The sequence below is a fragment of the Sporobolomyces koalae genome, assembly GCF_050403365.1.
Source record: "Sporobolomyces koalae JCM15063 DNA, S_koalae_JCM15063T_v1_ctg8, whole genome shotgun sequence".
In the NCBI taxonomy this organism is placed as follows: domain Eukaryota; kingdom Fungi; phylum Basidiomycota; class Microbotryomycetes; order Sporidiobolales; family Sporidiobolaceae; genus Sporobolomyces; species Sporobolomyces koalae.
The window spans coordinates 211,318-237,432 of record NW_027481763.1 but is presented as its reverse complement, the minus strand read 5'-3'; the positions used below and the strand labels follow the sequence as shown (position 1 = coordinate 237,432).

Below are 26,115 nucleotides of genomic sequence, written 5' to 3'. Positions count from 1 at the left end.
TCAGGCTCGCGACGAGAGGAAGCTCGGGCAACAGGCCACACCCTCGTCCCGTTCTGTAGGTTCATGGAATAACTTCGCCGTGCTCGATTCTTACAGGCTCTTGAAGCCCTCCTGCAAGAGCTCGACTACTCGGGTAGCTTCATCCACGCGTTCGCTGGTCGACCTGCGCGCGCAATTATTGGATCAGCGAGGTGACTGCGAATGTTCGGGCGCTCTCGGGTAGAGCGTACCATTCCGTTTCAGTCAGCAGCGCTTCGAGTTCCGGCATTTGTTCCTCGAAAGCAAGAGTCGAGATGGTCCCGAAGAGATCGTCAGCGGTCTCTTGCCGCAACTGCAAGACAGGACTGTGTCAGCGAGGTCTGCTTTTCTCGTTCTTGGCGAACGCGATGCAGCATACCCAGTCCAAAGGGTGAAGGAGGAACATGGAAATCTTTGAAGCAGCGAGAGGACCCATGGACGGGACCGCCAGGAAGGACGTTACACTGGACCCGAATCCAATCAATAATGAATAAGCTCAGGATCTGCTGCAAAGTATGACAGGCCATGGAGAGCGTACACTTTCGAACTGGCGGAGACCCGCTGTGGCGCTTTGATCTTGAGGGCCGAGTTGACCGCGATCGCCAGTTCCATCTTGACGGACTTTAACCCATCATTTTCGAAATCAGCAACGATTTCGTCGAGCGCACCTGCCTCGGCCAGTGACGACAGCATAAATAGGAATGGGACGAAGACGCGGTTCGAGGAGAAATGGCGGCGAGCCAGAGCATGCAGATCTCGCAACGCTTGCAGAAGCGAGAACTCATTCGAGGTTGAAGGTAGTGCGGGGAGTGTCAGGAGATAGTCCAGCAGAGGGGTAGAAGAGGAATGTTGGTTCTGAAGAAGCAAACAAGATCAGTTGTCGGTCTCAGCCGGAAGCAGAGCATGAATAGGGCAAACCGTCGCAATAAGAGCACCTTCGAGCAATGGAAGGCGGTACTCTTCTATCTCCAGTAGCGGCAAGACTTGTTCGGACGACCAGGCGAGATTCTTCCATTTCGAAAGATCCTCCCTGTTGGCAGTACCTGATTCAGCACAATTGTCTAGATCAGGTATGTGCAGCAGACTTACTCAAGAGCTATTGCGTCGAACAGAGCGCTTCCCTTGAGTGTGAGCCGTCCTTGACTCGCGATGGCTTTCGAAATGTCTACGAGTCCAAGCCCCGCTGCTTCGCGTACGCTGTCGATTCGCTCGACCGCAAGTTTTGCGAATGTTCCAACCACGCGATCGAGCAGCTCCTGCGTCAGGATCTGTTTGAATGGGCTCGATGCAGTGAATAAGGAGGGCAGCAGGCTCGTGAGAGCCCGCGCTGTGGCCACTCGCACCCAGGAGCCAACGTCTCCTCTTTGGTCGCTGGTGTAGTCGTTCAGTGCGGGGAGCAGCGCGATGAAAGCGGCGGAGAAGAGATCCAGCTCTGATACCACGCCCCTGTCAGTCATTCGATTTACCATTCCAATCAGGACGTCTCACACCAACTCACCTAAGGGTTCCAGCGTTTCTTGGGACCGCAGGATCGATGCGAGTGCGTCTACTCCATGTTGACGGCCTTCAACAGTTGCCGCTTTCTCATTACCCTGCTCGACACACGCCAAGATCAGTTCGATTCGAATTGAGAGAGGGAAACGTCCACTCACATCCAACGAGATGAAGGGAATCAGGCGTTTCACAACCTTGACCAGACTCTTCTCATTTGGTCCTGTGTAGTCTGCGAGACCGAGCATGGTAACTGCGGCTTGTTGTTTCGGTCCGTTTTTCGTCTCGAGATCTGCCAGCAGGGTGGATATTGGGACTATCAGATCAGATTCAATGCCAGACAGGCGCGAAGGGAGGACTCATCTCCCGATCTCTGATGAGCAATCGCGTCCCCTAGAGATGCATTGGAACGCTTCGGCAGCTTGAGAATGTACCCTATCCTCCTGATGGCATCCGGCATGCTCAAGAATCTCAATCCAGCGAGAATCGCATGATTTTGAACGCGCTGAAAAGGTGAGGGCGAGCAGCGCAGCGTAAAGGACCTGGGACGAGGTTCTTAACAAGCGCGCCGACGGAGGTCGGTCGAGTAGCCCCACAGTCGTATCGAATACCTGAATGCCGCATTAATCTCAGTAGCTGTCTTGGCGCGCTCGGTAGGAGAAGCCGACATACGAGAGTGCGTAGTTGGTCTCGCTTGACGGAATCGAGATTGGCAGAGGCTTCGACCAGCGTTGCAATGCTCAATAATAATCCGTGCAGTTTGGCCGAGTCTTTTGTCTCCAGTTGTGCGATCTGTCACCGGCGCGCTAGAGTCGTGAGTGATAGATGCTCCGATCCCGAGGAGAAAGCTGTCGGACAGAAAATGACTTGCCTGACGATGAAGAAGATCTTTGGCGAGATGTTGAGAGTCTAGACTTGTGACCTTTCCAAGAGCTTTCGCTGCCAGTTCTCTGACTTCTGGGTCGTAGTGAGTAATGCCATGCGCGAGCAGATGCTCAATGATCGGCTGTCGATACTCAGGGTGCCTTTACAGCAGAGACTCGTCAAGCTCGCTTCGAGATCAATGATACTGAGGAAGATGACACTGACTGGGCCACAGAGGGCGAAGCGACCAAGTACGCTCGATGCCGCACGCTCACGGTGAAGAAGTCGATCTTCCTCAGAACATCGATACCTTGCGGAAATACGCCCTACCCGGACAATTATCGGATTGGCTTAGTGTTCCTAAAGTACGTAAGAAGAGAGCTCACCCATCTGCCCACGGCTTCTTGAAACGCTGCGCTCGCCGCTCGCCGGATACTAACCTCGCGATCGAAGACTGCGACGCAAATCAAACGCTCGGCGAGCTGCTGGGCATAAGGCCGAACCTGATCCGGATTTAGAGTCCGAGCGAGAGACCAGAGGACGTAGGCAGCCGAGTCGCGGACCGAGGTTCCGACCGTTTGCATGTTTCGTCTCCGATCAAACAGTAACGCCTGACAAGAGACAACCCTCAGTTGCCGGGCACGGAAAGAAGAGACTATGCCGTGCCTTACCTGCAGGACACACTGTAAAAGCCGACCGACTTCATCGTCGCTGCAAATCAACCCTCTCCTGCCTAGCTCGCCGAAAGCGAAGCAGGCTCCCTGGAGTCCGTGTTCTGCTCTGTCCGAGTCTGACAGACATTCGTCGAACAGAGACAAGACAGATTCGATCACGTTTGTCGCAAAAACAGCTGGTAAAGGCAGTGTCAGGCGTGCAAGGTATTTCGCAGCCGACCAGCGGACGATGGTGTCCTACAGCTCAATCAAATTGGAATGAGCTGATATCGAGTTAGTATTGAGGGAGAGCCGAGGCGTACGGGATGGGAAAGGGCCTCGATCATTTCGCCGAGAATGGTCTCTACGGCTTCGGGCACATCCTCCTCGCTGCGGTCCTGTCGTGTCCCCAAGTAAAGCAGCGCCAATCGACCCGCCGACTTTACGCGTAGCTTGCCGAGAACAGCGCCGCCTTTGCCGTCCTGCGGCAGGAACGCGAGTAGGTGATAGAGAGCAGCATGGTGGGGCAGGAGAGCGGCAGGACTGGCGCTTCGAAGGATGACGCAGAGAGCTTCAACAAGTCCCATAGCCTGAGGAAGCGAACTGACGTAAATCGCCATGTACATGGGTCACATTCGACGAGGCGGGGAAGACACGCACGAACAGGAGATTGTCGTCTTTCTGTAGTTCTTCCTGGCAGCGATCGATGAGCTTTTCGAGAGGAGCATCCTCCCTGTCGAATCAAGGTCAGGTGTGCTGCTCGCGATGATCAGGTTGAACTCGAGGACTTGCCTGGCGTAGTACCGTGCTAGCACTTCGATTCCTCCCTCTCGCTCCTTGCTACCCCCAGCAATCCATCTGATCGCGCAGTCTTCGATTTTCTGCCCTGTTCCTCTTTCAAGCTTGGAGAGGTCGAAAGGTAGGCGAACGCAAACCGACAGCCAAAGCAATAAGAGATAGCGTAGCTCCCAGCTTGTTGCCAAGAGGGGATCCGGCGCCGAGGACGAGGACGGCCCAGAAGACGACAAGAGCGAGAGGAGATGGACTAGATCGGTGACTTCGTGGGGAAAGAAGCGTACTGCAGGCGAGGCAATTCGACGCATTTCAGCATGTTCGAGCGTAAACAGCCGAGAAGCGCTTGAGCCTCACCGACAACTTTGGCTCCCCTGACTTTCGTGACAAAGTACAGTAGCCTCGCGATCCTCTGCAGCCTCGTCTTGCTCAACGCTTGTGTTCCCAGGGCGAGGATGTGATGTCTCAACTTGTCGATCAGCGGACTGACAATGCTCTCCAACGATGGGTCGAGAAGGTACGACTGCTCCTGATACTCGTCGAGCTATCGTTACGATGCGTGGGTACGTCAGCTTGCCAACTGTGCACGCATATGAGCCCATACTGACCTGATCGCACAACTCTGTCAGGACCTGGCGCTCGTGCGCGTCCTGGTCGCTGCTGGGCATGCCCATGCAGTCGACAGAGCACAAGTACGTGGAGCCGCGTAGGAAGGCTGCTGCATGCGTGAAGCTCGACCGTTGATGTGATTCGTCCATGAGCGTAACATGCAACTCTAGAGGCGATGCACCTTCTCCCGATCAACTTTGGACGCGAGTTGTCGATCCCGCTCTACCTGAGAAGCCGAGCGCTACAAAAAGAGGTATCATGACAACGAATTTTCGCGAGCTCTACATCGGAATAAGGAGACACGGAATGCTAGCTATCGCTTGGTCGTTTTTTGCTTCTTCTTGGCCGGTTTCTTGCCGTCTTCGCTCATGGCATCGCTCGCGTTTCCGTCCGCATCGCTGTCATCCTCCGAGTCCGAGGTGGCAGATCCTCCGTCCGAAGAAGAAGCCTCAAAGTCCTCATCAACTGGAGCAATTCGAGACAAACCCGATTAACACCACCCTCGGGATGTGCACAGGTTGACAAAACGTATTCAGCTCACCTTCCGAGTCTTCGTCCTCGTCGGCACCCATCTGTGCGGCGCCGACCGTGCTGCCCGCACCCTTGGCGCTCGCTCGCTTCTTGGGCTTGTCATCGTCCGAGTCGACGCTCATGGCATCGTCCGAGTCGTCTTCGAGTGCGCCTCCAAGTGCCTCGGCTTCGGCAGCCGCGAGCTCCTCCATCTCGTTCTTGACCTTGATCTTCTTCATCGTCAAGAATTCCGTGATCGAAGTCAACTCTTCCTTGTTCAACGCCGAGAAGATCGGGTTTCCCGAGCTCGAATCTTTCAGTCGGATGTTGAGGTCGAATGTACGCGCTGATGGTAGGGCACCGCCAACGCTGGAAGACCACGACTCCCAAGGTTAGCTATTAAGCACAACCGATCCTGAACCGGGAGACTTTCGAATCCTTACCGAGCGAGCACAACGGCAGAAATCTCCGAGAAGAGTACAAGTGTAGGCTGTTTCGAGACAAACAGCAATTGCTTCTCGAGGAAGTACAGGTGACCCTCGTTCGCTTTCAGGTTGCACTTGACTGCAGCTTGACCGTCGTGACTGTGCAGCAAGGTTCAGCTCAAGATCAAATCGGGAAGCAGATGGTGCAGCACCTACGATTGATAGTTGCCCGGAGTTGTTACCCGCTTCTCGGTCAAGACTCGGAAGAGGAGCGAAACGACCTCGTATGCCGGGTCGTCGTATCGCTGTTTGAGGTTACCGTCGTACTTGTCTCGGATTGTCTCCCTGTATAACGGAGGGTGTTATTACCTAAACCGTGGCGCGGAGAGTGGGAGAAGACTGACTCGTCGAGGTTCAAGTCAAGCTCCATCATTTCGTCCCGTGCGAACTGCATGACCAAGTACGGGTACCGCGTCTGACCCTGTCGGATTGGAGGATCGATGTTGACCACCAATTGCGAATGGATGTCGTCGGGTTTCGGTAGCAGGAAGAGCCGCTTGATCTGCTGGTACGTGACGCGGTAATCGTAGGTCTTGCCGCGTAAGCGCATGAAGTCGGGGTAGATGTCGATGTCTGAAACATGATACGACTCGATGAGCTACGAATGAGGCGACGAATGAACGAGAGAAAGACGTACCGAATCGACCTCGAGGAGTAACACAAAGCACTTCGCCGATCGTGCAGATCGTGTCGCCGACCACCTGCCCGATCTCTGCCTTTTCTTTCACCGCATCGTGGAACGCTTGTGCAGCACCTTCTGCGTCGTCCTCTGCGTCACTGCCCTCGTCATCCTCACTCGATTCTGCTTCCCCTCCTTCCGCCTTGACCTTCATCTTGTCTCCCTTCTTTTTCATGCCTCGCGCACTTCCAGGAATGTACAGTCGCATCTCTGAGATTTCGTCGGGAAGTTGTCGAAGACGTTTCTTGCGCGCGACAGCATCCTCGCTGGATCCCGCCGGAGGTGGGGGCAGAGTCGAACCAAACTCGAGCGCCACTTCAGCCTTGGTGATCGACGTGTTCTGCACGAGGGACAGAGGAACGGTGAAAGAAGGTTTGCCCGCAACGAGGAAAGCCAAGTCGTCGGCTGTGAGCTCGCGAAGAGTTGTTAGCGATTTTCTGACCGACGCGACTACGTTGCAGAGAGCACTTGCCTTGAACTTCGGCCACACCCCAGTTCCATCCCCTGACGCTCGTGTCTTTGGTTTCGATCGTGATGTTGTAGTACTGCTTGCAGAGGTTGGACAGCCGCTCGTGATCGTCCTTGAGGAATCCGTCAAAGGTCGTTCGTGTTTTCTGAGTTCCGATTCGCATCTGGTAGTTCCTCGCGACACTGTGCAGAATTGGCTAGTCAGCCCCGGCGCGGCCCGAGAGAGATGCGGAGCTGATGGACTTGCCGGATCCATTGAATCCACTTGATATCCGAGCCAGGTACGGTCACGACTGACTCGTTGTCATCGGACGACTTCCATCCCAACCCAGACTGCGCGATACGTAGTTCTGCGTGAAGAGACGCGTGATCAGCAGTCGAGTTGGACGCGTTCGAGCGAGAACACCGATCATCACTCACTGCCTGCAGCAGGCCCAAGACCGTGGTAGATCTGCTCGAACTGTGCCGTCGCCATCTGCCTAGGGCCGAGGAGGAGGTGAGGGTGCGATGATGGGATACTGGCGAGGTATCGAATTCCTGGTCAATTCGGATTGTATTCGTTATTCTTACATATAGCAACTTCGGCTAATGGCAATATCCCACCTTTTTGCACCAATGCGGCGCTGATTGCTTCAGTTGTAAGCCTGTACCTTGTGTTCATTGACTGAGCTAGCAGAAACACCTACAGCAGAATGTGCAGGAAAACGAGTTGCGCCCTTATTCAAGCTCAAGTTCAAGCTTGCTTTCTCAGATCACTAAATGCACGCAAACGACAGCTCTTGCGGTCCAGGATGGTTCCAATGAGCCCACATCGTGGCTCCCGACAGGAGCCCTACTGGTACGTGGACTCTTGCGCTACACGGACGGTCGCGCCTTTCGAAGAGTCTCGATCCAAAAATCTGCACACACCAAGTAGCCAAGACTGACCGCTTACTACGACTATTACAGCAGACCCAGCTCGAGAACACGGCAGAGCTCGACTTGACCTAGGCTGACCAGACTGGCGTGCAGGGACGAACATTCCGCGCTCCGAGGCTGCCGAATCTTTCGTTGAAAGATATCGGGACGAGCTAGACGAGGGACGCGCTCGCTACGCCAGGTAGGATCTCGCGAGGCTATGCGTAGCATTCGAAGGTGATGATCACGATGGTGCAATGAGAGAAGCTTCGCGCACGGACAATTTGGCATTCAGATTGTAAGTACCCGGCGATGCTGGTTTCTATCTTCTGCAGAACCTGCAGTGATTCTTTGTGATAACGTGCCTCTCCAATTTGAGATGGAGCATGAAGAAAAAGATTTTTGGCTGAGCCAACAAAAAGGAGCTGCCTCGAGAGAGGATCGAACTCTCGACCTCGGGATTTCAAACGACGCTTCGTTCTCGATTGTAGGTATGAGACCCACGTGATAACCAACTACACCATCGAGGCAGGCGCTTGATGAAATGCCCAGCATTTTTAGCGTATATAATCCAGCGTATTAAATCTGGTTGTCGCAATAGCGTTTTGTCAAAGCCCTTGCCTTCTCTGTTCATGATCAGTCATCCTTTGACGTGTAATGCCTTCACACTCTTGTCCGCTTGAGGCTACCAGGGGCAGCTCTGCTTCGCACGGTGTGCCAACATGACTCGCAGCACGACTTCTTTCCTCTTCTCCACCGCATAATCTGCCTCGGCTCTACGCACAGTCCCTTTCAATATGGGCTGAAATCCATACTTGTGTTGTACAATAACAAGGAACTACAGGGACAACTATGGTCAACGAACCCTCGGGTTCAATTCAAGCGCTGTCTCTCGATTGTCGATACCTGCCCACCATCGCCTCTGGAAACGCGCCAGTACCTGTGAAGGCGAACAGTAAGTCCGAGCGGGTCTTCCACTTTCACAGGATGAACGCACTTGTCGATGACTCCTGATCCTCCCAAAGTCTCGAGGAATTCTTCGTCGTGCGTGATGACAATCAATTGAAACTGGTCATGTACAAAGTGAGCAACTAGCGGCACATCGGTCACAGTAAAGCTAACTTACGTTTGACTGGCCTTGACGCTCTTTGATGAGACTATACGAGCGAACAGGTCAGCTGATTGCGCAAAGACCTCGAGACCGGATAATTGACCTACTCTGACAACGCGCCAGCCAGCGCAACGATGTTGTCCTTGTCAAGATTTGTCGTCGGCTCGTCGAGTGCCATGATACCGCAGTTGACGCTGAATGATTCGGCAAGGGCGAGACGAATGATGATTGATGCAAGCACCTTCTGTCCCGCCGAGCATCGACCCCTCATGTCCATCTCGGTTTGATCCTTGAACATAACCACCTGATCACGTGGAGTTAGAATGTCAGTCTGAAGCTGTCAACTGAAACTGGTGATACAAGCTCTTTACTCGGTAGTTGTAAGACCTTGCAGTTCCGCTCGCTTTCCCCTCGGCATCCGACTTGATCATAATCTTGTCAATATCTGTTCAAGGACGGGTCAGCCGCGCCAGATGTGGTAGTGGCAGATGCGCGAGCCCACCAGTTCCTTGATAGGTCTTTGTCCACAAGTCACCAATGGTGTCATTGATCTCTTTCATTTTGAGACCGTGGAAGCGCATGATAGCACTGCAAGAGTCAGAAGTTCAGTATGGAATGCTGGCCACGGTAGATACTGTGCCTGGGACTAACCCATCAAGAGCCTTTTGCAGCTTTTCAAGATCCTGATTCGACATTTCGGCCGTCTGTATAGGACTCGTTAGCGCTTGATCTCAAAAGTGAATGAAGTAGCTAGTGCACCTTGACGTTTATGAGCTCGCGTCGGTACTTGTCGTCAATGTCTTTGTATTCCGAGTTGAGCTCTTCTTGCTTGTCTACAAGATCCTTCTTGAGCGTCTCGATCTCTCCACCGAGTTTCGCTTGCTGGGAATCGTGTCGAGTCTCGTCAGCCTCGCATGATAAAAGCGGTAGCTTCGAAGCGCGCATACCTCGGCTTGCAACTCGGCTTGCCTTCTCCGCTGCTCGTTATAGTCCGTCTCGAATTTGCGGTAAGATCGCCGCGCGCCGTCTTCGTCGAGCTGGTCGATCTCGTTGTCGATCGTGATAAGCGAGGCCTTCTCTCTCCGCAGTCGGACGTTGTCTTGAAAGTTGCGCAGGTTCGCCTTGGAATCGGCGAGTCCTTGGTCAAAGTGAGAGATCTTGGCCTGGAGACCCGAAATGCGCTGCTTCATCTCTAAGATCAGGGTATCGTGTTTTTGGAGCTCATTCTCGATTTTGACAAGCTCGGCATCTCCACCTCGACTGATATAGCTGTGGACAATCAAAATCAATCGGAGTATTTCGTATGCAGGACACCTGCAGCCATGAGCTTACTTCAGGATCTCTCGCTTGTTCTGCTGGATTTGTTCGTCGCTCTTGTTGAACGCTTGAAGTTCGCGACTCGCAGCAGACTCGTCCGTCATAAACTGCGTGCGAACCGCCGCGAGCTCGTTCTCCTTCTGTCGAATAGGTCCAACCGAGTCGGTCAACCGCTTGTCGAGGTCCTAGGGTAAGGTGTGAATCATGATCAGCTCTGAGAACAGAGAATCAGGATGCACGGCGTGGTGATCCTGTGCGCAGCCGTACCTTCGCTTGTTTCTCCAAGTTGGCGACTTCGTCCCTCGCATCGTTCTGTCTCGTTTCAAGAGCTTCTTTGTCTTTGACTTCTTGGCGCTTGCGGGTCAACTCTAGCTCGCGTCCGTGGATAGAGCTTGAAAGAGACTGGATTGTGCGGGTTGTAGATTGTTGCTCCGCGCGAATTTTTTCGGTCGCAGACTTGACGGCGCGGCTGGTGGACCACATTCAGACATCAGCTTCCGCGACATAGCACAGCCGATGAGAAGCTCACATCTGATCAGCGATCTCGCTCAGCTGGGCTTGAATCTCCTCTGGCGTGGCGGTCGACCCAGTAGCGGAGAGTTCCAATTCGAGCTTTTCAACCTCGTGGCCGATGTCGACTGTTTCGCGGTGAAGACGCATCACTTCCGATGCAGTCCGCCTTAAAGCTTGCAGGTCGCGTTGACGGTCCTTGAACTCGTTGAGAGCCGTCGAAGTCTGCGAGTCATGATATCTGCTCAGTCCGGCGGTCGGGCTCATCGAGCGTGAAACACACCTCTTCTGCCCTAGTCTTGGCTGGATGGAGCTTGTCCTCTTGGGCGCGCACGCTGTGTTCCGCATCGGGAATTTCGCTCTTCACAAGCTTGTCGTAAATGACCTCGACAGGTACAAGGGCTTTCAATTTGGCGAGCTGTTGATCCCACAACGCCAACTCGTCTCTGAGTTCTTGCAGCTCCTGTGGTGCTCGCTCGATCCGACGTTTGACCTACAAGGCAGAGATCACCATCAGCGGCTTCATACATACTGTGAGAGGAGTGGAGGCAGCCTTACATAGCGTTCAAGATCAGGCAACTCGGCAGCGGACAGGCCACGATCGCATCCCATGCAGACATGCGAATCTTTCGCTTTCTTTAAGATGCTTTGATAAAACTGCTGAACAGCTCCCTGACTTGTGATACTGTCCTGACGGAAAGAGTGTTCTTCTTCAGCTTCTGCTACTGCAGCCTGGATGGTCTTGCAGTCAGTGTCGGCATCCTGGAGGCCCCGGGAGATCCTCGTTTGCGCGGCTGTTTCGACATGCTGCGTCAGCGTCTCGCCTGCGCGGTAAGGAGAGTTTACGATACTCACATTCCGCTCGTTCTCGCAGATCATTGAGCTTGTTCTTGGCAAATCCGATGCCAGACTCGGTCGCTTGCAGTTCTTTCGAAGCATCGCGCGAAGCCCGCTCGGCGAAAGAGAGATCAGCATCCAGGGTTCTGTTGAGCGTGCAGCGAGATTAGCTAGGCGTCTGTCATACTCTCCACTCGGAGTGCGAGACGAGCTTACGCGATCAATGCGTTCACTTCGGCTTCCATCGTCTCCCTCGAAGGCTCTGCTTTCGCATGTTTCTTATAGACTGCTCGGTTCCGCTCGACGAGACTCTCGACGGCTTCTTCCTTCCTAGCCTTTTCCGTCCTCCTGAGTTGCAACTTGGCTCTTGTGCTCGCCTGTGCGTTCAGGCCGGCAAGTTCAGTATGAAGCGTATCGCGAGATTCGTCGAGTTGCTTGAGCTCTTGAGCTTTCGTGCGGAGCTGGCCTGCATAATCAGCCTTGTTGAGCGCTTCTTCTGTCGCCTTGTGTCGCTCGCGATCTTCGGCAAGAGCAGACTCGGCGAATGTGATGTCGGCTACCGTGGTTGTTGTCGAATCGAGCTGCCGACTCATCGAGCTAATCCTGGACGAGGCTTGACGCTGTCGGCCAGAAGTAATAATCAACAACTCGCGAAAGGAAGCGGTTCATGGGTGTGGGACATTACTGACGATCTGGTCGCCAATGGTCCTCTTTGCGCGATCGTCAGCTGCTCGAGCGCTCTTGAGGTTCTGGATTTCTTCCTGATACTTTGCTTCGGTAGCCCTCGCCTCGCTCTGCACATCATGATCGCTTCGGTCAGCCTACTTGGTTTCAGGGAAGCGAAGAAGATGCATACCTTGATCTTGTCGATCTTTGCTTGCTGAATCGAGATCGCTTCCTCCAGCTTTTCCTCGAAATCGTTCGTATCAGCTTCACTGAGAAGCTCTCGATCGTATCCAGGGATACTGTGCTTCTCGGATAGTTCGCGAACGAGCGTCTTGCGTGCCTCTTGCAAGTCGAGATGACGCTGTAGGCGGAAGATGTTGAGCTTTAACAGCTTGTACAGACGGAATCGGCGACTCACCTGCTTGAGAGCTTGCAGTCTTCCGTGACTGGTCTGAGCTTGACTCCTCTTCCTCTCGTATGCTGCGAGTGAGTCTTGCTCATCAATGAGGTTGGTCTTTGTAGCTTCGCGCTCGACCTGAGCGTCGTCCAAAGACTGCCGATGGTTCTCGATCTTTGCGTTGAGTTCACTATCCGTATCTGCAGCGTAACAATCAGCCTCTCGACAGAATCATGTCGCAATGGGGCGGGACCAACCTCGCAGTTCTTTCACGCCTGCTTGCAGCTGCTCCAGGTTGTCTTCGTGTAGCTTCCTTTTCTCCCTGAGGGTATCAACTTTGCCGAGAATGTCTTGATACTTTGCAGCCTGGTTGAAAAAGGTTTTGTTGTCTTTGACAAGCTTCTCGATCCTTTCCTCGAGTTCATCGTGGTTAGTCTGTTTCGACGAAACGAGAGACGAGACTTTCTTGACATTCTCGCGAAGCTATGAGAAGGTCATATTAGCCTGAACAAGCTGGACGGCGACGGAGACGGGTCGAGCCTACTTTGAAAGCGCGATCACGGTCGGTCTTGAGCGCCGCCAGTTTCTCCTTGTCGACCTTGATCTCGGTTGTCTGATCCTTTCGCAAACGCTTGATCTCGTCCAGCACTTTGGTGTAGCTATTTACCAGCGACCTGATGAGTGTAACCCCTCACCTATGAAGGAGGCAGATTGTAAGCGACGCAACTCGCTTGCTTCGAAGATGTCGTCAAACTTCTTCTTCAACGCCGCCGGTTCAGAGAGAGGCCAATTGGATTCCTCTTGGTGACAAAAGATCACGTTTTGCAGAATCGCTTTCGAGACCCCGAGCTGTGATGGAATTTCTTCGTCGAGTGCGGCACATTTTGTTGAAAGCGTCTGGCGTTTCTGCGTTGATGGAATATGAAGCGGAGAATTGTCAGCAATTGTGCTCAAAATTGAGCGATCGATTCAGAAACCATACCTTTCTGTCGACGTTCTCTTTGTCCGCATAGCTGATGGTGCCCTCGAGAGTTTTCATGCTGAGTCCGCTCGCAGTCTTTTTCTTCGTGACTTGCAACCTCCGCTCGACGAGCATCTTCTCGCGACTGGTGTTGTTGAATCGGAGTTTTACCTGAGCCTTGACTTCCGAAGTACCAGCGACCTGTGGCAGGGAGAGTATGTCAAGAGGACGTAATATCAGCCGGAGCGGTCGAAAAGCTGAAAATACCGTCGGATCATGCACGAAAGCGCCACCCTTCGAGCCTGGAGGAAGATCTCCAGTCGTCGCATACTTGAGACATTCGATGATGGTCTAGAAATGCGAGGAAAATAGCAGAGTGATGGAGTGCAGGCAAGGAGATTGTTGTTAGTTTGCTTCGTCGTGGTAATTCCGAATCCTGATGTCGCGCTCTTCCTGCTCGTTGCGCTCCTATTTTCGGCACCGTAGTGATGTCTAGACCCGCTGTGTTTTGGCCCATACGTCTTTCTCGAGACCCCCACTCGGACAAAAAGTCGGGAGATGAGTGTTGACTTGCCGTCTTGCCACTTCCGTTGTGCCCGACGATGACAGTCAGAGGGCTAAAGAATTGCATGACAGCAATCTCATTCGAATCGAACGAGCGACTGGTGAGCGCACGCCGCGTCGAGGTCAGCCAACTTCGCTTCCGTAATTGAGCGCAGGTAGGGAACGATGACTCACATGCCTCGGATTGCGAGCTTGTCGAGAGACGACATCCTGTCGAGCTAGATTGCGCCCGTGACAAGCTGATGTAGAGAGGTGCGTAATCGGGTCGAGGTGCAATCTGCGCGTCGTCGTTGCTGTTGACTGCTGGCAATTGGCACAGTACCGCACCGAGCTTTCGATGTAGACTAAAGCGCTCTGTGCTCGATAACGTCTACTTGTCGAGCGAGATTCAGGTAAAACTAAATCCAAGTTGACAATTCTAGCTCGAACGCGTCGGTTGACTTCGCGCAATTGCCGGCTGCTAATTTGCACGGCTGGCTCCTCGCGAGCGCCATATACACTGATTAGACTTTGTCTGTAAAGTCTCTCGAACGCCCAGGAAAAGTTTACAGTGCAGCCGCAGTCGCGCCCATTGCGTGTCTCTCAGCGCCTGGCCCTCGGCACAGATACCTCATCCGTGAGATCGAGAGGTTCACAAATATCTGTTCTTACAAGTAACCGGACACTCAGCGGGCAAAGTTGTCACCAACCCAACCTGTCAAAAGCTTCGCCTCCTCAATGTGTGGTCGAAGGTCGGATCGAATGGGTTCTGTCAAGACGGTCGTATCAGCACCAAGTAATGCCAGAAGCGCACAAGGAATGAGAGAGTCAAGTACTGATGAGCGGATGCAGTTGAGCGAGGTACGTGATCGCCCACCTACGGTCGGAGCTCAGTCAGCACTACGTCCTGCAAAAGACCATGTTGTCAAAGCGGATCGCAACTCACATAAGCCAGCAACAAGCGACCGCGAGCATGATGCTTGTTCGGATGACGCTGCACGATCCGACCAAAGAGGCTTCAGCACCCACTCTCGCTCGTAGCGCGCACCTGTGAGAGTATGCATGTTGCAACAGTAGCTCACACTTGGTTCTCGCCCTTGGGAATCGATACGTAACCTCCCGTCGCAACCCCGACCGCGATCGCGAGCATGACGAGGATGATGAAGAAGCCCATTTCGCTCCCTTGGGTTCAGGTCTATATGGATGTCTTGCGGTGCGAGTAGCCTGGCTTTAGCTCAGTGAGCCTGATGATTGCGAGGGAAATTGAGGCCGCGTGTTGTGGTGGAGGTGTCAACGGGCCACTGGCGCCAGGGGCCGGAACGCGCGCGCTTCGAATCCGGACTTTTCTCCTTCGCCGTGGATATAACCCCATAGACAGATTCTTCTCTGAATCTTCCACAGAACTACTTTCTACTCAGCCATATATTCCTAGACACGAACTTCACTGCGCATACATTGGGCCACTCTCGCACATTTAGCCGGGCAGGTCTGCAATTGCGCAACTTTGGCTGCATTCAGTGCATTCGACACTTTTACCAAGGCACACTGACTCACCGTCAGGCAAGCGGAAAAAGTTAGCCAGTGTGCTTGCTAATTCTGCTGATTCTGTAGGCTCCAAATAATATTCGGCTCTTTCTCGGTTGAGAAGGGTCTCGTGCGCGGTGCAAAAGAGTACCTGTACGAGGCTTCGCCGATACCGGGCTTGCTCTGACCAAATCCCTTTCCTCCGTACTTGACACGCGACGCCCGCTCGTCTGTACCGATCTCTGCGCATGTACGATTTGGAGCGGCTACGCGAGGTGGCGGAAGCGACCAAGCTGTGCCTCGTCGTGTGGACCGCGATTCTTGCCTGGGACTGGCTGGCGACTCTGCCTTCGGAATACCGCACGATCTGGCGTCGGCAATGGAGTTTGCTGAAAGTTGTCTTCCTGCTCAAGTCCGTTCCGCAAGCCTTGATCCTGTCACTACCCTCTTATCGAACGCGTTCACTGACACTTTGATTGTTCCAGTCGCTATGGCACACTCTTGCTCGAGATCGCTTCCGCTGCGATCATTCTGGCTCCGATGTCGAAAGGTCTGAATGGATTTTCAGCGTCGTTAACGTAGCTTGCGCTGAAAGCCTTTCGTTCTCCAGCTGCGTGTCACAGAGTCTTCTGGATTCAGCCTGTCACGCTGTGCTTCGTGATCGTCGTCACACAGACGATCATGTCCATTCGGGTCTTTGCGATCTACGAGCGCCGACGTTCAATCGGCTACTGGTTAGTCACGGCAATTCCCCTCCTCGACAAGCTTTCAGAACTGCTGCCGACTATCTCCGACAGCTTGGCAGTAATGGTTCTCGCTGAAGGCGCTAGTGTCGTTACTGCCGCCACTCGGATAGGGCGTATGCTCTCCGCTCTTGGCCATCATCGACGCTTGCTTGCAAGACTGCCAGCGCTGACATCTGTTGCCTCTATAGCCCTTGAATTACCCCCAGCCATCGGTCAAGTGATCGGCCTGGAGGGATGCCTGGTAGTCCTCGATATTCAGCATTCGTCGAGATTTGGGCTAATGCTGTGAGTTTCATCTCGTACCAGCTCCTGAACACATCCAGTTGACCGTGAGCTCGTACAGAGCGGTGATGCCTTTCGTCTTTGACGCGATCACGCTTGCTCTCGTAGCGTATCGTTGCTTGTCCGTGCGCCGCGACCTCGGCGTTACCTTGCCGATTCTTGCACGGATCATGCGCGACGGCCTACTGTTCTACCTCGTCATCACCGTCACTCACGTGGTGACACTGGTTCTGTGGCTCCGTAAATTCCACCGTTTGCCCTTCCTCTTCTTCAGGTCGGCGGCTGACGGATATAAGGTTCAAACAGAGAATGATTTCGCCATCAAGTCGATCAACGTGCCGGCTTCAATCGTGCTGCCATCCTTGATGTGTGCCCGTCTTGTCATCTCGCTACTCGAAAAACCAGTTCAGCCGGCCACCATCAACCTGCCCGAATTGGCGAAAGCCAACTCTCTTAGCGTACGCCCTCGAGATGCAGATTCCGGAGGATCCGCTACAAAGGCGGAAGGAGATAGAGATTTTGCCTATGCATAATCATTTCATCGAAGCAGGAAAGCCCTTGATCGTATCGACGCATTCTTCTCGCCTGCACTTTCAGCAGATGCGACTCTCTGGCCCTCGTTCGGGAGCGGGTAGCTTTCGGAGCTGTTCCTGACTCCGAGCTGTCTATTACTGTAATATAGTATGCATGGTCACTATCGAGTGGTCAAGCCATGTCGAGCTTTTTCAAACCAAGATCCACAGGGATCTGGCGGCGTCTGCCGAACGCTCTGAGGCGTCCCTGGGCTTCACAAGCTAGCGACAGCCGTATTGTACCATCGAAGCCCATGGCACTATGCGTACGACACATGTGCTGTGTCTTCGCAAGGTGTTTTCAGTCGTTCTCAACGATGAAGCCTCCACCGAGCCCAGGTTGAATCGATTCGAGCTCTCCTAGTTTCTCCCGCTTCTTGCGATCGACCTGCAAAGTCGCAGCGGCGATTGCAGCGTCTTCTTCGTCCGGTAGACCTAGATCGACGGCAGTCGGCCCCTGCGACCTCGGTATCGGGTCTTGAGCTTCGAATGACGCCCACAAAGCTGCTTCTTCCTCGTCCTCTTCGGTTTCTGGCACATTCTTCGACGAGATCTCGTCCGATTCGGCCGCCGTGTCTCGCTCGACAATCTCTATACTTGGACTCCGACTGTTTGCGCGTGCTTGTGGGGCGCTCTCCTGCTTCTCCACCTCGTTCCACAACTGTTCCTCCTCTAATTGGGATCGCTTCTTGAGCAATTCGAGCCGCTTTTCTCTCGCAACGACGAGTCGCTCGAGTTTGTCGAGCGGCATGGTTTCGTAATCGTTCCGCACTGCCGGTTTCTTGCTGCTACTGTCAGGGGCTGCGTAGCCTTCGATTTCTGCGTCGAGATCGTTCAGACGCTCAACGAGCGGAGGGATCGCTTGCGCGGAGCTCAGACGAAGGAGGGCTTCCTGTGCGACGTCGTTGATATGCTTGAAACGCGCAGGTCCGAGCATGACTCCTATCGTTTCGAGTTTTGCCGCTTAGCATGTCGAGGCAGATCACTGGTACGCACAGGGCAGACTGACCACCATACAGCCTCGAGACGACGACCGCAACATCGACAGCGGCTTGCGCTTGAATCGCATTGTGGATCTCTCTCGAACCTCCCTTCTCGCCGTCGTCATCACCGCCAGTCTTGACGGTCCAATCGTCCTCGCCCGAGAGTCCTGTTCTGCCAACTTTGAGCGACATGGTCCGCCAGGCGAGCATCTCGTGATCGCAGTCGACGGGATGCATGTCGGTTCTCAATGTCCGGACATGGTTGTGAAACACCACGGCTTGAGATTGGTGCTGGATTGGACATGCGTGGGCGACGAATGTCGATTGCCGGTCTGTCACTGGCGCAGACGAGACAATCGGCGAAGGCAGCGTCGGGGTCGAGGTCGACTCGAAGTACGAGTTCAGGGTCGTCCGTTTGGCTGGCGGTCCTGATGCACCGGAAGCGCTTCGCTTCGACATTCGAGAAGCACAAGTAGGCGTCGAGACGTGCCCAAATGACTAGAAGAAGAGAATGTTTCATCGTTCCTCCTCTTCATCACCTGAATCGGATGACGACAGCCTGTCCGCGCTTCTCAGAATTCTCACAAGCCAGATTCTCACAAGCCAGATTGAGCGCTCCGACACTTTGCTTGTGGCAAGCCTAGGTCTACGGCAAGCTTCAGGATCCCGCTCATCAATTCTCCCTCCTTCTCCCTTTCTCGATTGCGAGCAGCAGTTGAACTCTGTCGTCCGCTGGCCCCTCGCGAGCGTCGGCGAGATACGTGAGCTACTCAGCGACACTCGCGCTACAACATGCTGCCCGGCTTCCCCGACTGACCAGAGAGTCTTTGGCGTCCAGCCCTGGCCGTCTTACTCGCCAACAGCTCGTTGGCTGTCCCGGGCAATCCAAATCGGCCAATTGGATGTCGCGCAGCAAGGAAACCATGAGGGCGTGAAGCTTCTACGAGACATCCTATGTACCACCACCAAACTTGCAATCCATACTCAGAGGACATTCCGTGGCGACTCTTTCGGGTTTCTACGCAAGCGATCAGTGCGGTCCCTTGATGGAACAGGTGAGCTCTTACCCCTACACTCGTTCGGGGTATTTCACCGCCGCGTCGGATTTGGCGGCGAGGCACGAGCAAAAAGCCAAATCCTAATGCACGAGTGCGAGCGGCGAGAAAGGCTTCGAGAGAGCGCGAGTGTCCGAGCCTCCAGCGAGCGAGCGCTCTCACTCACTGACTCGCCACATCGCCGCTCGCCATCAGCAAGTTAATTCGCATACATAAGTACGCTGCGACGTCGGCGCGAACGCCGGGATTTTCAATTTGTATCGACGAGTGTTTTAAACGTTTTACATCACGCGACGTTCGCCGTCCGTGGACTCGTAGGTAACTCGCGAACAAGTTAACCATCAGCGAGGGCATTGAGACTCATCCTTGAGCGCCTTCCTGACTGGCAAGGTCGGAATGGACTCTGTCAACCCACAATTCTCCTGCGAAGTAACGAAAGGGTATGGCGGGATAATATGTAGGAGGGACCTGATGACGACCAAAAAAAATGCACGTGCTTCTTTTGGGGGGGCCAGACTACGGGAAATTTCCCATGCTCCTGTGCTGGGCGAACAGGTCGGTCATCGTTACTGCGAGAGGACAAGTGATTCGCTAGCGATTATGACAACCTCGCGAGTACCGAGCGAACAAGCAGACACGATGGGATCAGACGGTCTGGCCCTGCTTTGGACGATCGATTTCTGTTTCACATGGTCTCGGGTCTGCGTTCGGGTGCGCGCGTGGCCTTGATGATCGCGATCCAAGCGGAGGAACAGATAGGTCGCTGATACGGACACGGAACGAGAGAGAGAGGTTCGGGCTTGGACTGCAGAGAAAGGAATCAGACTCAGGCCCGTGATCGACGCCCGCCCGGTCCCGCGCCCGCACACCGCGTCTGAGTCTGAGACTTCGTGAACCTCGCGCCTCCGCTCTCCCGCAACTATCGGATACACAGCTCTGCGCGCAGTCTCAACGGCAACATGCCCGGTACCGAAGCCCTCCCCGCCAGCGCGCCGCCTGCGCCGCTCGTTTCGCCCCCTCGCTCGCCCTCGAAAGATGACGCTGCCTCGCCGTCGCTCAAGCCCCGTCGCGATTCGGTCGCCGAGTCGTCAGCGCACACTACAGCAGCACACGATGAACCCGAAGCGAAAGTTGGCGTGGCCGGCGTCGACAGTGATGAGTTGGACGATCAAGTCGACGAAGCAGACATCGGCGTACCCAGCACAGATGAGGTTGTCGATATGGAGGTCTTTGGCCAGCTGCTCGAAATCGTGAGTAGTCTCGCACGCGACTGCCTCTGCTCGTCGTACCCGCCGACAGAGCTGCATCTCGCTGACCGAATCTCTCTCCCATCATCCATCCGCTGTTTGCCCCGGTCCGCATCATGCCCTACAATCGCTCGTCACATCGTCCGGTCGTGCCGACGCTGCGCCGCTTGTCGCCCTTCAAATTTTGCTCGTCCCAGGATGATGACGAGACGCACGAGTTCTCGAAAACGCTCGCGTTTGACTACATCTCGCAAGCGGAAACCACTTTCCACGAGATCGAAGAAGCTTTGTACGTCTAGCTTCGCTCGCTGCCTCGCTCGTTGACGGAGCGTAGGTTCAGATGCGAGAAGGGAAGGCGCGCAAGTGATTGACCCGAACCTCTGTTTCACTTCTCCTACCCGCATCATGCACCCCTCCCTTCGCCTCGACTTTCACTCCCGTCACATGTACGACATCTCGATCGGATTTGTCCTTGCTGCAGAACTGCGAAAGACCTCGACGCACTCTCCCGGAAAGGGCACTTCTTGAAGGGTTCATCCGCCGCGCTCGGACTGCAACGCGTGCAACACTCGTGCGAAGCGATGCAACACATTGGCAAACGGAAAAGCTCGAGCGGAGACGGCCCCGAAGTGTCTGAGGACGAGGCGCTCAAGCGATGCAAAGCACTACTGAAGCGATTGCGGAAGGAGCAAGAAGAGGCCAAGGAATGGCTCGAAGCGTTCTACAAGGAGAAAGCATGAACACGCAGATCTCGAACGAACCGAAGAAACTGTGGTCGACGCGTGGTCAAAACTCCCTCCTCGCCTTCTCCTCGATCTATCTATACGCACCTTTCTCCGCCTCCATCTTGTCGTTGCCGATATCGTTTCGCATACCGCATCGTCGTTCCTCCCCCTGTCTGCCGCTTCTCTGCCCACCCCCGCAAACACTTTCTCCCTCGACTCGTCGTTTTCCTCGTCCGAAAACCCCCGTATTTCTTCCGCCTCGACCATTTTTGTACATAGCCAAATCGTCACCTCGTTCACCTTTTGAAAAACGACCAACCTTGGTCGCACCTCTTGCCTCTCGATCCGCAATTTTCCCATCTTGAATCTCTCCCTTGGTCAACCTTTCTTTGTGCTTTTTTTCTCTTCTTCTTTTCAACCGCTGTCTTTGCTCTTCCTTTCTCTCGAAGCGAATCCGAAACTGAAATGCCCGAATTGTCATCTATCTTGCGCACTCGAGAGAGAGAAAAGAAAGACTCATATGGGTTCGGGAATTTCATGTGAATAAACTTTTCTCTTCGCACAACAATGGTCGAATCCTATCTACAAAACCAGAACTTCCGAGGTACCAACAGAAAACCCGAGTTCTTTCATCTCGTTCGAATCCTGTCCGTGTCTTGTCCTCTTACTTCGGATCTCTCTTGACCTTGACCCTCCCGTCCTTGTTCAAACGAAAGGTGTCGCAGCCTGAGACTACTGACACAGGTCCAACTGATGGCACACAGTCCCATCGCGAGGAAGAAGATCGCTCCAGTCCACTTGCCATGCCCAACCGAGTTGATAAACGTCGTACCAAACACGATCGGACCGACGACTTGAGCCGAGAGAGATTGGACGACCGAGAAGGACGCGAACAACCGACCTGCATCTCGAGGGGTCGAGTGGGCCAACGCGAGCGATTGCAAAGTTGGAGAAGCACCTGAACCGAGAGATTGAAGCAGAGTCGAGAGGAGGAACGGGATTGGCGTCGGGTGAGGCGAGAGCGAGATGAGTGACAAACAGAGGAACCCGACGAGATCGAGGAACAGCGATAGTCGTGCGAGTCTCAGGTCAAAATCTGGAAGCACAAAGAAGGAAATGATATCAGGAAGTTCTTGAAAGAGATAGGAAGGGAGCACTTACGCGAATCGGTGACTACCTTTAACCACTTTTTCTCCTTCTCCCACTGTTTGAGCTCGTCTCCCTCAGAGGGCCTCGGACGAATCGGATCGGGAGCAGGCTTGCGCAAGATTCTGACAAAGAGCGGCAGGAACACGACGAGCGCGACAACCCGCAAGACTCCGATATACGACAAAAACAGACCGTCCTCCTTGGCGGACCAGTCGAACGTATAATTGGCATACTGCAGCTTGACCGAGATGATCGCCTGCCCATTCAGGAGAGATCAGTCAACCAATGCGAATAGAGCAGACAGCATCGGAGACGTACGATGATCATCATGTAAGTCGAGTATCCGATCGCAATCTTGGTCAGACTCCAATCCCATCCCGATTTGTGCGTGTGACCTCCGTCTTCGGCATGCTTCCACTTGTCTTCGGGGTTCCAATACTCTTTGAGATCCTTGCCCCAATCAAGGTTGGTCCGCAATTCCTCGTCTTCGTCTTGCTCAGACCGCTTCGGTTTCGGCAACAGGAGTCCCAATGGTCGCAGGAACGCAAACACCCTCGAGACGCTCGTGACGGCTCGCCTGGTCCAGATTTGAAAGCCACCTCCCGCCCTCGCGGTGTCGTCCCGTTTGCGCTCCTCCTCGCGACGGATCCGAACCTCGTCTTCGTGTCGTTGCTGACTCGCTTCCCTCCTTTCGACGCTGAGACTCTCCGGCAGCGCGATACACAACAACGCGAGGTAGACGAGGTGACTCGTCAACGCAATGTAGAACGGCACGAGGACGATCTGGGTCGGGTCCGAGATTGAGAACCATCGTTTGGCGTAAGTGATCAAGATTGACGATAGGATCGGACCGAGGGCGAACCCGGCAAAAAGGAGACCAGACAAGAGCGAGAAGATCCTGGCACGAGATCCGGGTGACGTGCAGTCGGACAGGTAGGCATTGGTCGTGGCTTGTGCCGTACTGTGAAAACCCTCGAGTCAGCCATTTGCGCACGAGCCCTCGATATTTCGGGTAGCAACCCACGAGAAGCCGCCAAGCAGACCGTCGAGGATTGGACCGAGCAGGAGGAAATTGTACGAGACGAGGTGATGAAAATTGACAGTCCTGATTGAGAGACGCGGTAAGCGAATCTGCGGGAAACAGCGAGGGCAGGCGATTACCCTACAGGAGAAAGACAGTATCCATCGCGACCGTCCCGAACAGCGCCACGATAAGAACGGGTTTGCGGCCTGTCGGAGCAAGCGAGAGGTTAGGGCGGACGGCAATCACTTCGGCAAGGTCACATTTACCCTTTCGATCCGAAACAGATCCCCACCAGCCCGTAGTCAGTGAGCTGAGGATGCCCATCATCAATGTGAGCAGGAGAGCCTGAAAAAGGATCGGAAAGACGGTCAGTCGGGCGCCTCTTACTCGAACTTGCGAGAAATGCGTACCAGACGAGCGACGGCCGACTGAACCGATGACGATCGATGACACTGGTTCGCCCACTCCTGGTCGCGTCGTTGCTCTGACTTCTCCTGTTCTTCCGCTGACTTCAAGGGAAGGAATTCGAACGTGATCTCTTGTGGAATCGTCGGATCTCGCATGAACGCGGCGGTCTGGTTACGATTTGACTCTGAGATGGGAGGCGGGATGGACACGCCGGACTTTGCCGTGTCCATCGAGCGGCAAATGAGCTGTGTATAGATTTCTAGTTTGGGTGCGAATGTCATGCCCATGCTGATGGCCATGAAGAATGTGCCAGGCTGCTCGAAATCGGGGAATCAATTGATGAGCATGTGATGCGGGGCGAAACAGGGGCAAGGAAGAGCGTACGAGGAGCCACAGGGGAGACGGGCGCTTGTACCACGGCAAAGTGCGCCGGGCAGAGGTCGACCTCGATTTCGACGAACGGGTGCGAGCGGCAGTCTGCGATCCTGTAGCATCTTGGTCGTCGTCGTCGCGCTCGCTGTTGTGCAAGAGGCTCGTGGTCTCTGTCGGAGCTCGATCGCGAGTCCGATCTTGGGCTTCACCCTGCGCCTCGGTTGCAGTGAGGATCTCCTTCCAGCTGTTCGATCGACGGTTGGACGGCCGTGGTGGGTGCAAGAGGTGCTCGGCGAGCGGAGCGGGCACGACCGACTCGTAGAATGCCGAGGATGATGCGGCAGGTGGTGCACCGGTTGCGGCCCGCAAGGTACTCGATCCACTCGTTGCACTTGACGCGATCGACGAGGATCTCGCGCGGATCCGATCCGAAGGCGGATCAGCCAGGTCCTTGGATGTCATTGGCGTATTTGGAGACTGTTGAGGGCGAGAGAGAGCGACTGCACGGCGCGATAGAGATTTTGAATCAATTGACGAGACATTATTTCGGACTTTATGTAAGCGACCGGGTACTCGGTCCCGTGACCTCGTTCGCGCAGAGTTCGCGATCGACACTGAGCAGGCCGGCACAATGACCAACTGGGCAGGGATCAGCGCCTCGCTGTCGGCGCTCGTGCGTCCGACGATCGTTCAACCGCGGCTCACGGTCCATTCGATTGCGAACCTCGACTTTGCTGCCTTCAAGCAGAGGGGCGTGACCGGCGTCGTGATTGACAAGGACAATTGCATCGTGCGTGAACGCGCACCTGATTCGAGACGACGCGGACGCGACTGACGTCCAAACTCTCCGCTTGCAGACAATCCCGCATGACGACCGCTTGCCGCGCGACAACTTGGCATTGCATGCGGCATGGCGGGACCTGCTCGACACGTTCGGACCCGAGAACGTCCTGATCGTGAGCAACTCGGTCGGGACGGTGCCCAAAGATCCTGCTCTTCTCGGAGTGCGTATTTCGGCGCCCCTCTCTCGGCCCTCAGCTTTGAGCGACATACTCACTATACGTTTTCACGGTCAGGCTGAGGCAGTGTCTCGCAACTTGAAAGTACCCGTACTTGTGCACGCTCAACCGAAACCATCCCACCGCTGTGTCACCCAAATTGCAAACCATTTCGACCGCCTCTCGACGCCGACGTCGAATGCTCCTGCTCCCACTCCCGCAGCCGAGATCGTGTGGTCTCCTCTGGCGCGGAGTGCTCGCACTCGCCGACCACGGCCAAATTTCCTGCCCTGCAACGAGCACGACCTTGTGAGGATCCTCGTCATCGGAGACCGCCTCGCTACCGACATGATCCTCTCGCATCGACTCGCGAAAGTCACGATCCCCCTTCCGCTCAGCTTCCCCAAGGCTTCGCTTTGGGTTCGACTGTTCCGGCGACCAAAGGTATCGGGGAACGACCGCGCGCCACGAAGGATCGAAACCGTGGGTATCCTGACCACTGACCTGCATGCGAAGGAAGGGCTCGGCACTCGGTTCTTGCGCATGACCGAAACTCTCGCACTGCAGCGGCTCAACAAGCAACGAACCCGATTGGGGTTGGAATGGCACGGTGAACCGTGGGAACGGTGCTTGAAAGGGTATACTGCTGCTGCTGCAACACCACGATTGAAGCCCGCATCGGAGATCGTCACGAAACCTGACAGCCAAGTCGCCGTGATACGAAACGCTTCGAACGGTTCGACTGCAACATCGTCTCGATCATCAACCTTTCTCCTCTCGTCCCTCTCGTCACTGTCTGCGCTCCCCCACACGGTTCCGCATTTCTTTCGTCGTCTGCCCACCTCGACTCTTCAGGCGCTCAAGCGTGCGCCTGTCGCGCTATACGGCTCGCTGGTCCGGGGCGCATCGAGTGCATTCGATCACTTGATCGAGTTCCTGCCGACTGTCGCATCGAGACTTCATGCGCCGCTCGAACGGTTCACCACCATCTACACAAGGCCGCAAGAACTAACAGGCATTCGACGACCGGTCGATCAAGCGAGAGAGGTCGACGGCAAGACGGGACAAGCGACACTCGAGAGAGCGATCGATCGGGTCGAACGGGTGGTGATTCAGGCGAGGGATAGGGTAGCTCGCAAGAAGGCATTGTCTGAACAGTAAGCCAGCGGGCCTGGTTGGCGAAGGGGACCCGAAACGGAGTGAGGAAAAATGTATATAAAAG

At 54.6% G+C, this 26,115-nt stretch overlaps 8 protein-coding genes across 8 annotated transcripts; 3 read left to right on the top strand and 5 right to left on the bottom strand.

The window, feature by feature from the left end:
* Nucleotides 1–90: 90 nt before the first annotated feature.
* CIN1 (Cin1p) lies at nt 91–4,492 on the bottom strand (the record flags this gene model as incomplete). The annotated part of the gene is made up of 18 exons (XM_076677376.1): nt 91–163; nt 231–331; nt 398–482; nt 557–873; nt 937–1,048; nt 1,108–1,450; nt 1,517–1,610; nt 1,671–1,825; nt 2,012–2,120; nt 2,182–2,301; nt 2,381–2,534; nt 2,599–2,699; nt 2,760–2,984; nt 3,045–3,284; nt 3,350–3,629; nt 3,687–4,104; nt 4,176–4,362; nt 4,427–4,492. 18 exons carry the CDS (start codon nt 4,490–4,492, stop codon nt 91–93), a joined length of 3,180 nt encoding a protein of 1,059 aa, XP_076535462.1.
* Nucleotides 4,493–4,740: 248 nt separating this feature from the next.
* JCM15063_004715 (uncharacterized protein) lies at nt 4,741–7,044 on the bottom strand (the record flags this gene model as incomplete). Its single annotated transcript, XM_076677375.1, has 9 exons — nt 4,741–4,892; nt 4,969–5,306; nt 5,381–5,521; nt 5,579–5,707; nt 5,767–5,995; nt 6,060–6,506; nt 6,574–6,752; nt 6,817–6,919; nt 6,990–7,044. 9 exons carry the CDS (start codon nt 7,042–7,044, stop codon nt 4,741–4,743), a joined length of 1,773 nt encoding a protein of 590 aa, XP_076535461.1.
* A 1,295-nt stretch (nt 7,045–8,339) lies between these two features.
* On the bottom strand, nt 8,340–14,038 carry RAD50 (MRX complex DNA-binding subunit; the record flags this gene model as incomplete). The annotated part of the gene is made up of 26 exons (XM_076677374.1): nt 8,340–8,406; nt 8,464–8,534; nt 8,593–8,623; nt 8,685–8,881; nt 8,949–9,022; nt 9,080–9,165; nt 9,229–9,281; nt 9,337–9,459; nt 9,525–9,846; nt 9,910–10,079; nt 10,162–10,363; nt 10,424–10,629; nt 10,688–10,897; nt 10,963–11,198; nt 11,260–11,387; nt 11,458–11,861; nt 11,931–12,035; nt 12,098–12,268; nt 12,326–12,504; nt 12,562–12,787; nt 12,849–12,963; nt 13,032–13,210; nt 13,287–13,466; nt 13,533–13,616; nt 13,840–13,927; nt 14,004–14,038. The coding sequence occupies 26 exons, from the start codon at nt 14,036–14,038 to the stop codon at nt 8,340–8,342; spliced, it is 3,942 nt and encodes a 1,313-aa protein (XP_076535460.1).
* Nucleotides 14,039–15,580: 1,542 nt separating this feature from the next.
* Nucleotides 15,581–15,914, top strand: JCM15063_004713 (DUF6533 domain-containing protein; the record flags this gene model as incomplete). Its single annotated transcript, XM_076677373.1, has 2 exons — nt 15,581–15,744; nt 15,818–15,914. 2 exons carry the CDS (start codon nt 15,581–15,583, stop codon nt 15,912–15,914), a joined length of 261 nt encoding a protein of 86 aa, XP_076535459.1.
* Nucleotides 15,915–17,233: 1,319 nt separating this feature from the next.
* Nucleotides 17,234–18,374, bottom strand: JCM15063_004712 (uncharacterized protein; the record flags this gene model as incomplete). The annotated part of the gene is made up of 2 exons (XM_076677372.1): nt 17,234–17,874; nt 17,942–18,374. 2 exons carry the CDS (start codon nt 18,372–18,374, stop codon nt 17,234–17,236), a joined length of 1,074 nt encoding a protein of 357 aa, XP_076535458.1.
* Nucleotides 18,375–19,929: 1,555 nt separating this feature from the next.
* On the top strand, nt 19,930–20,957 carry YPD1 (Ypd1p; the record flags this gene model as incomplete). Its single annotated transcript, XM_076677371.1, has 3 exons — nt 19,930–20,220; nt 20,415–20,506; nt 20,699–20,957. The coding sequence occupies 3 exons, from the start codon at nt 19,930–19,932 to the stop codon at nt 20,955–20,957; spliced, it is 642 nt and encodes a 213-aa protein (XP_076535457.1).
* A 614-nt stretch (nt 20,958–21,571) lies between these two features.
* On the bottom strand, nt 21,572–24,357 carry JCM15063_004710 (uncharacterized protein; the record flags this gene model as incomplete). The annotated part of the gene is made up of 8 exons (XM_076677370.1): nt 21,572–22,038; nt 22,104–22,347; nt 22,410–23,052; nt 23,116–23,196; nt 23,258–23,321; nt 23,382–23,460; nt 23,526–23,837; nt 23,908–24,357. 8 exons carry the CDS (start codon nt 24,355–24,357, stop codon nt 21,572–21,574), a joined length of 2,340 nt encoding a protein of 779 aa, XP_076535456.1.
* A 169-nt stretch (nt 24,358–24,526) lies between these two features.
* Nucleotides 24,527–26,054, top strand: GEP4 (phosphatidylglycerophosphatase; the record flags this gene model as incomplete). The annotated part of the gene is made up of 3 exons (XM_076677369.1): nt 24,527–24,685; nt 24,753–24,899; nt 24,972–26,054. 3 exons carry the CDS (start codon nt 24,527–24,529, stop codon nt 26,052–26,054), a joined length of 1,389 nt encoding a protein of 462 aa, XP_076535455.1.
* Nucleotides 26,055–26,115: the final 61 nt, after the last annotated feature.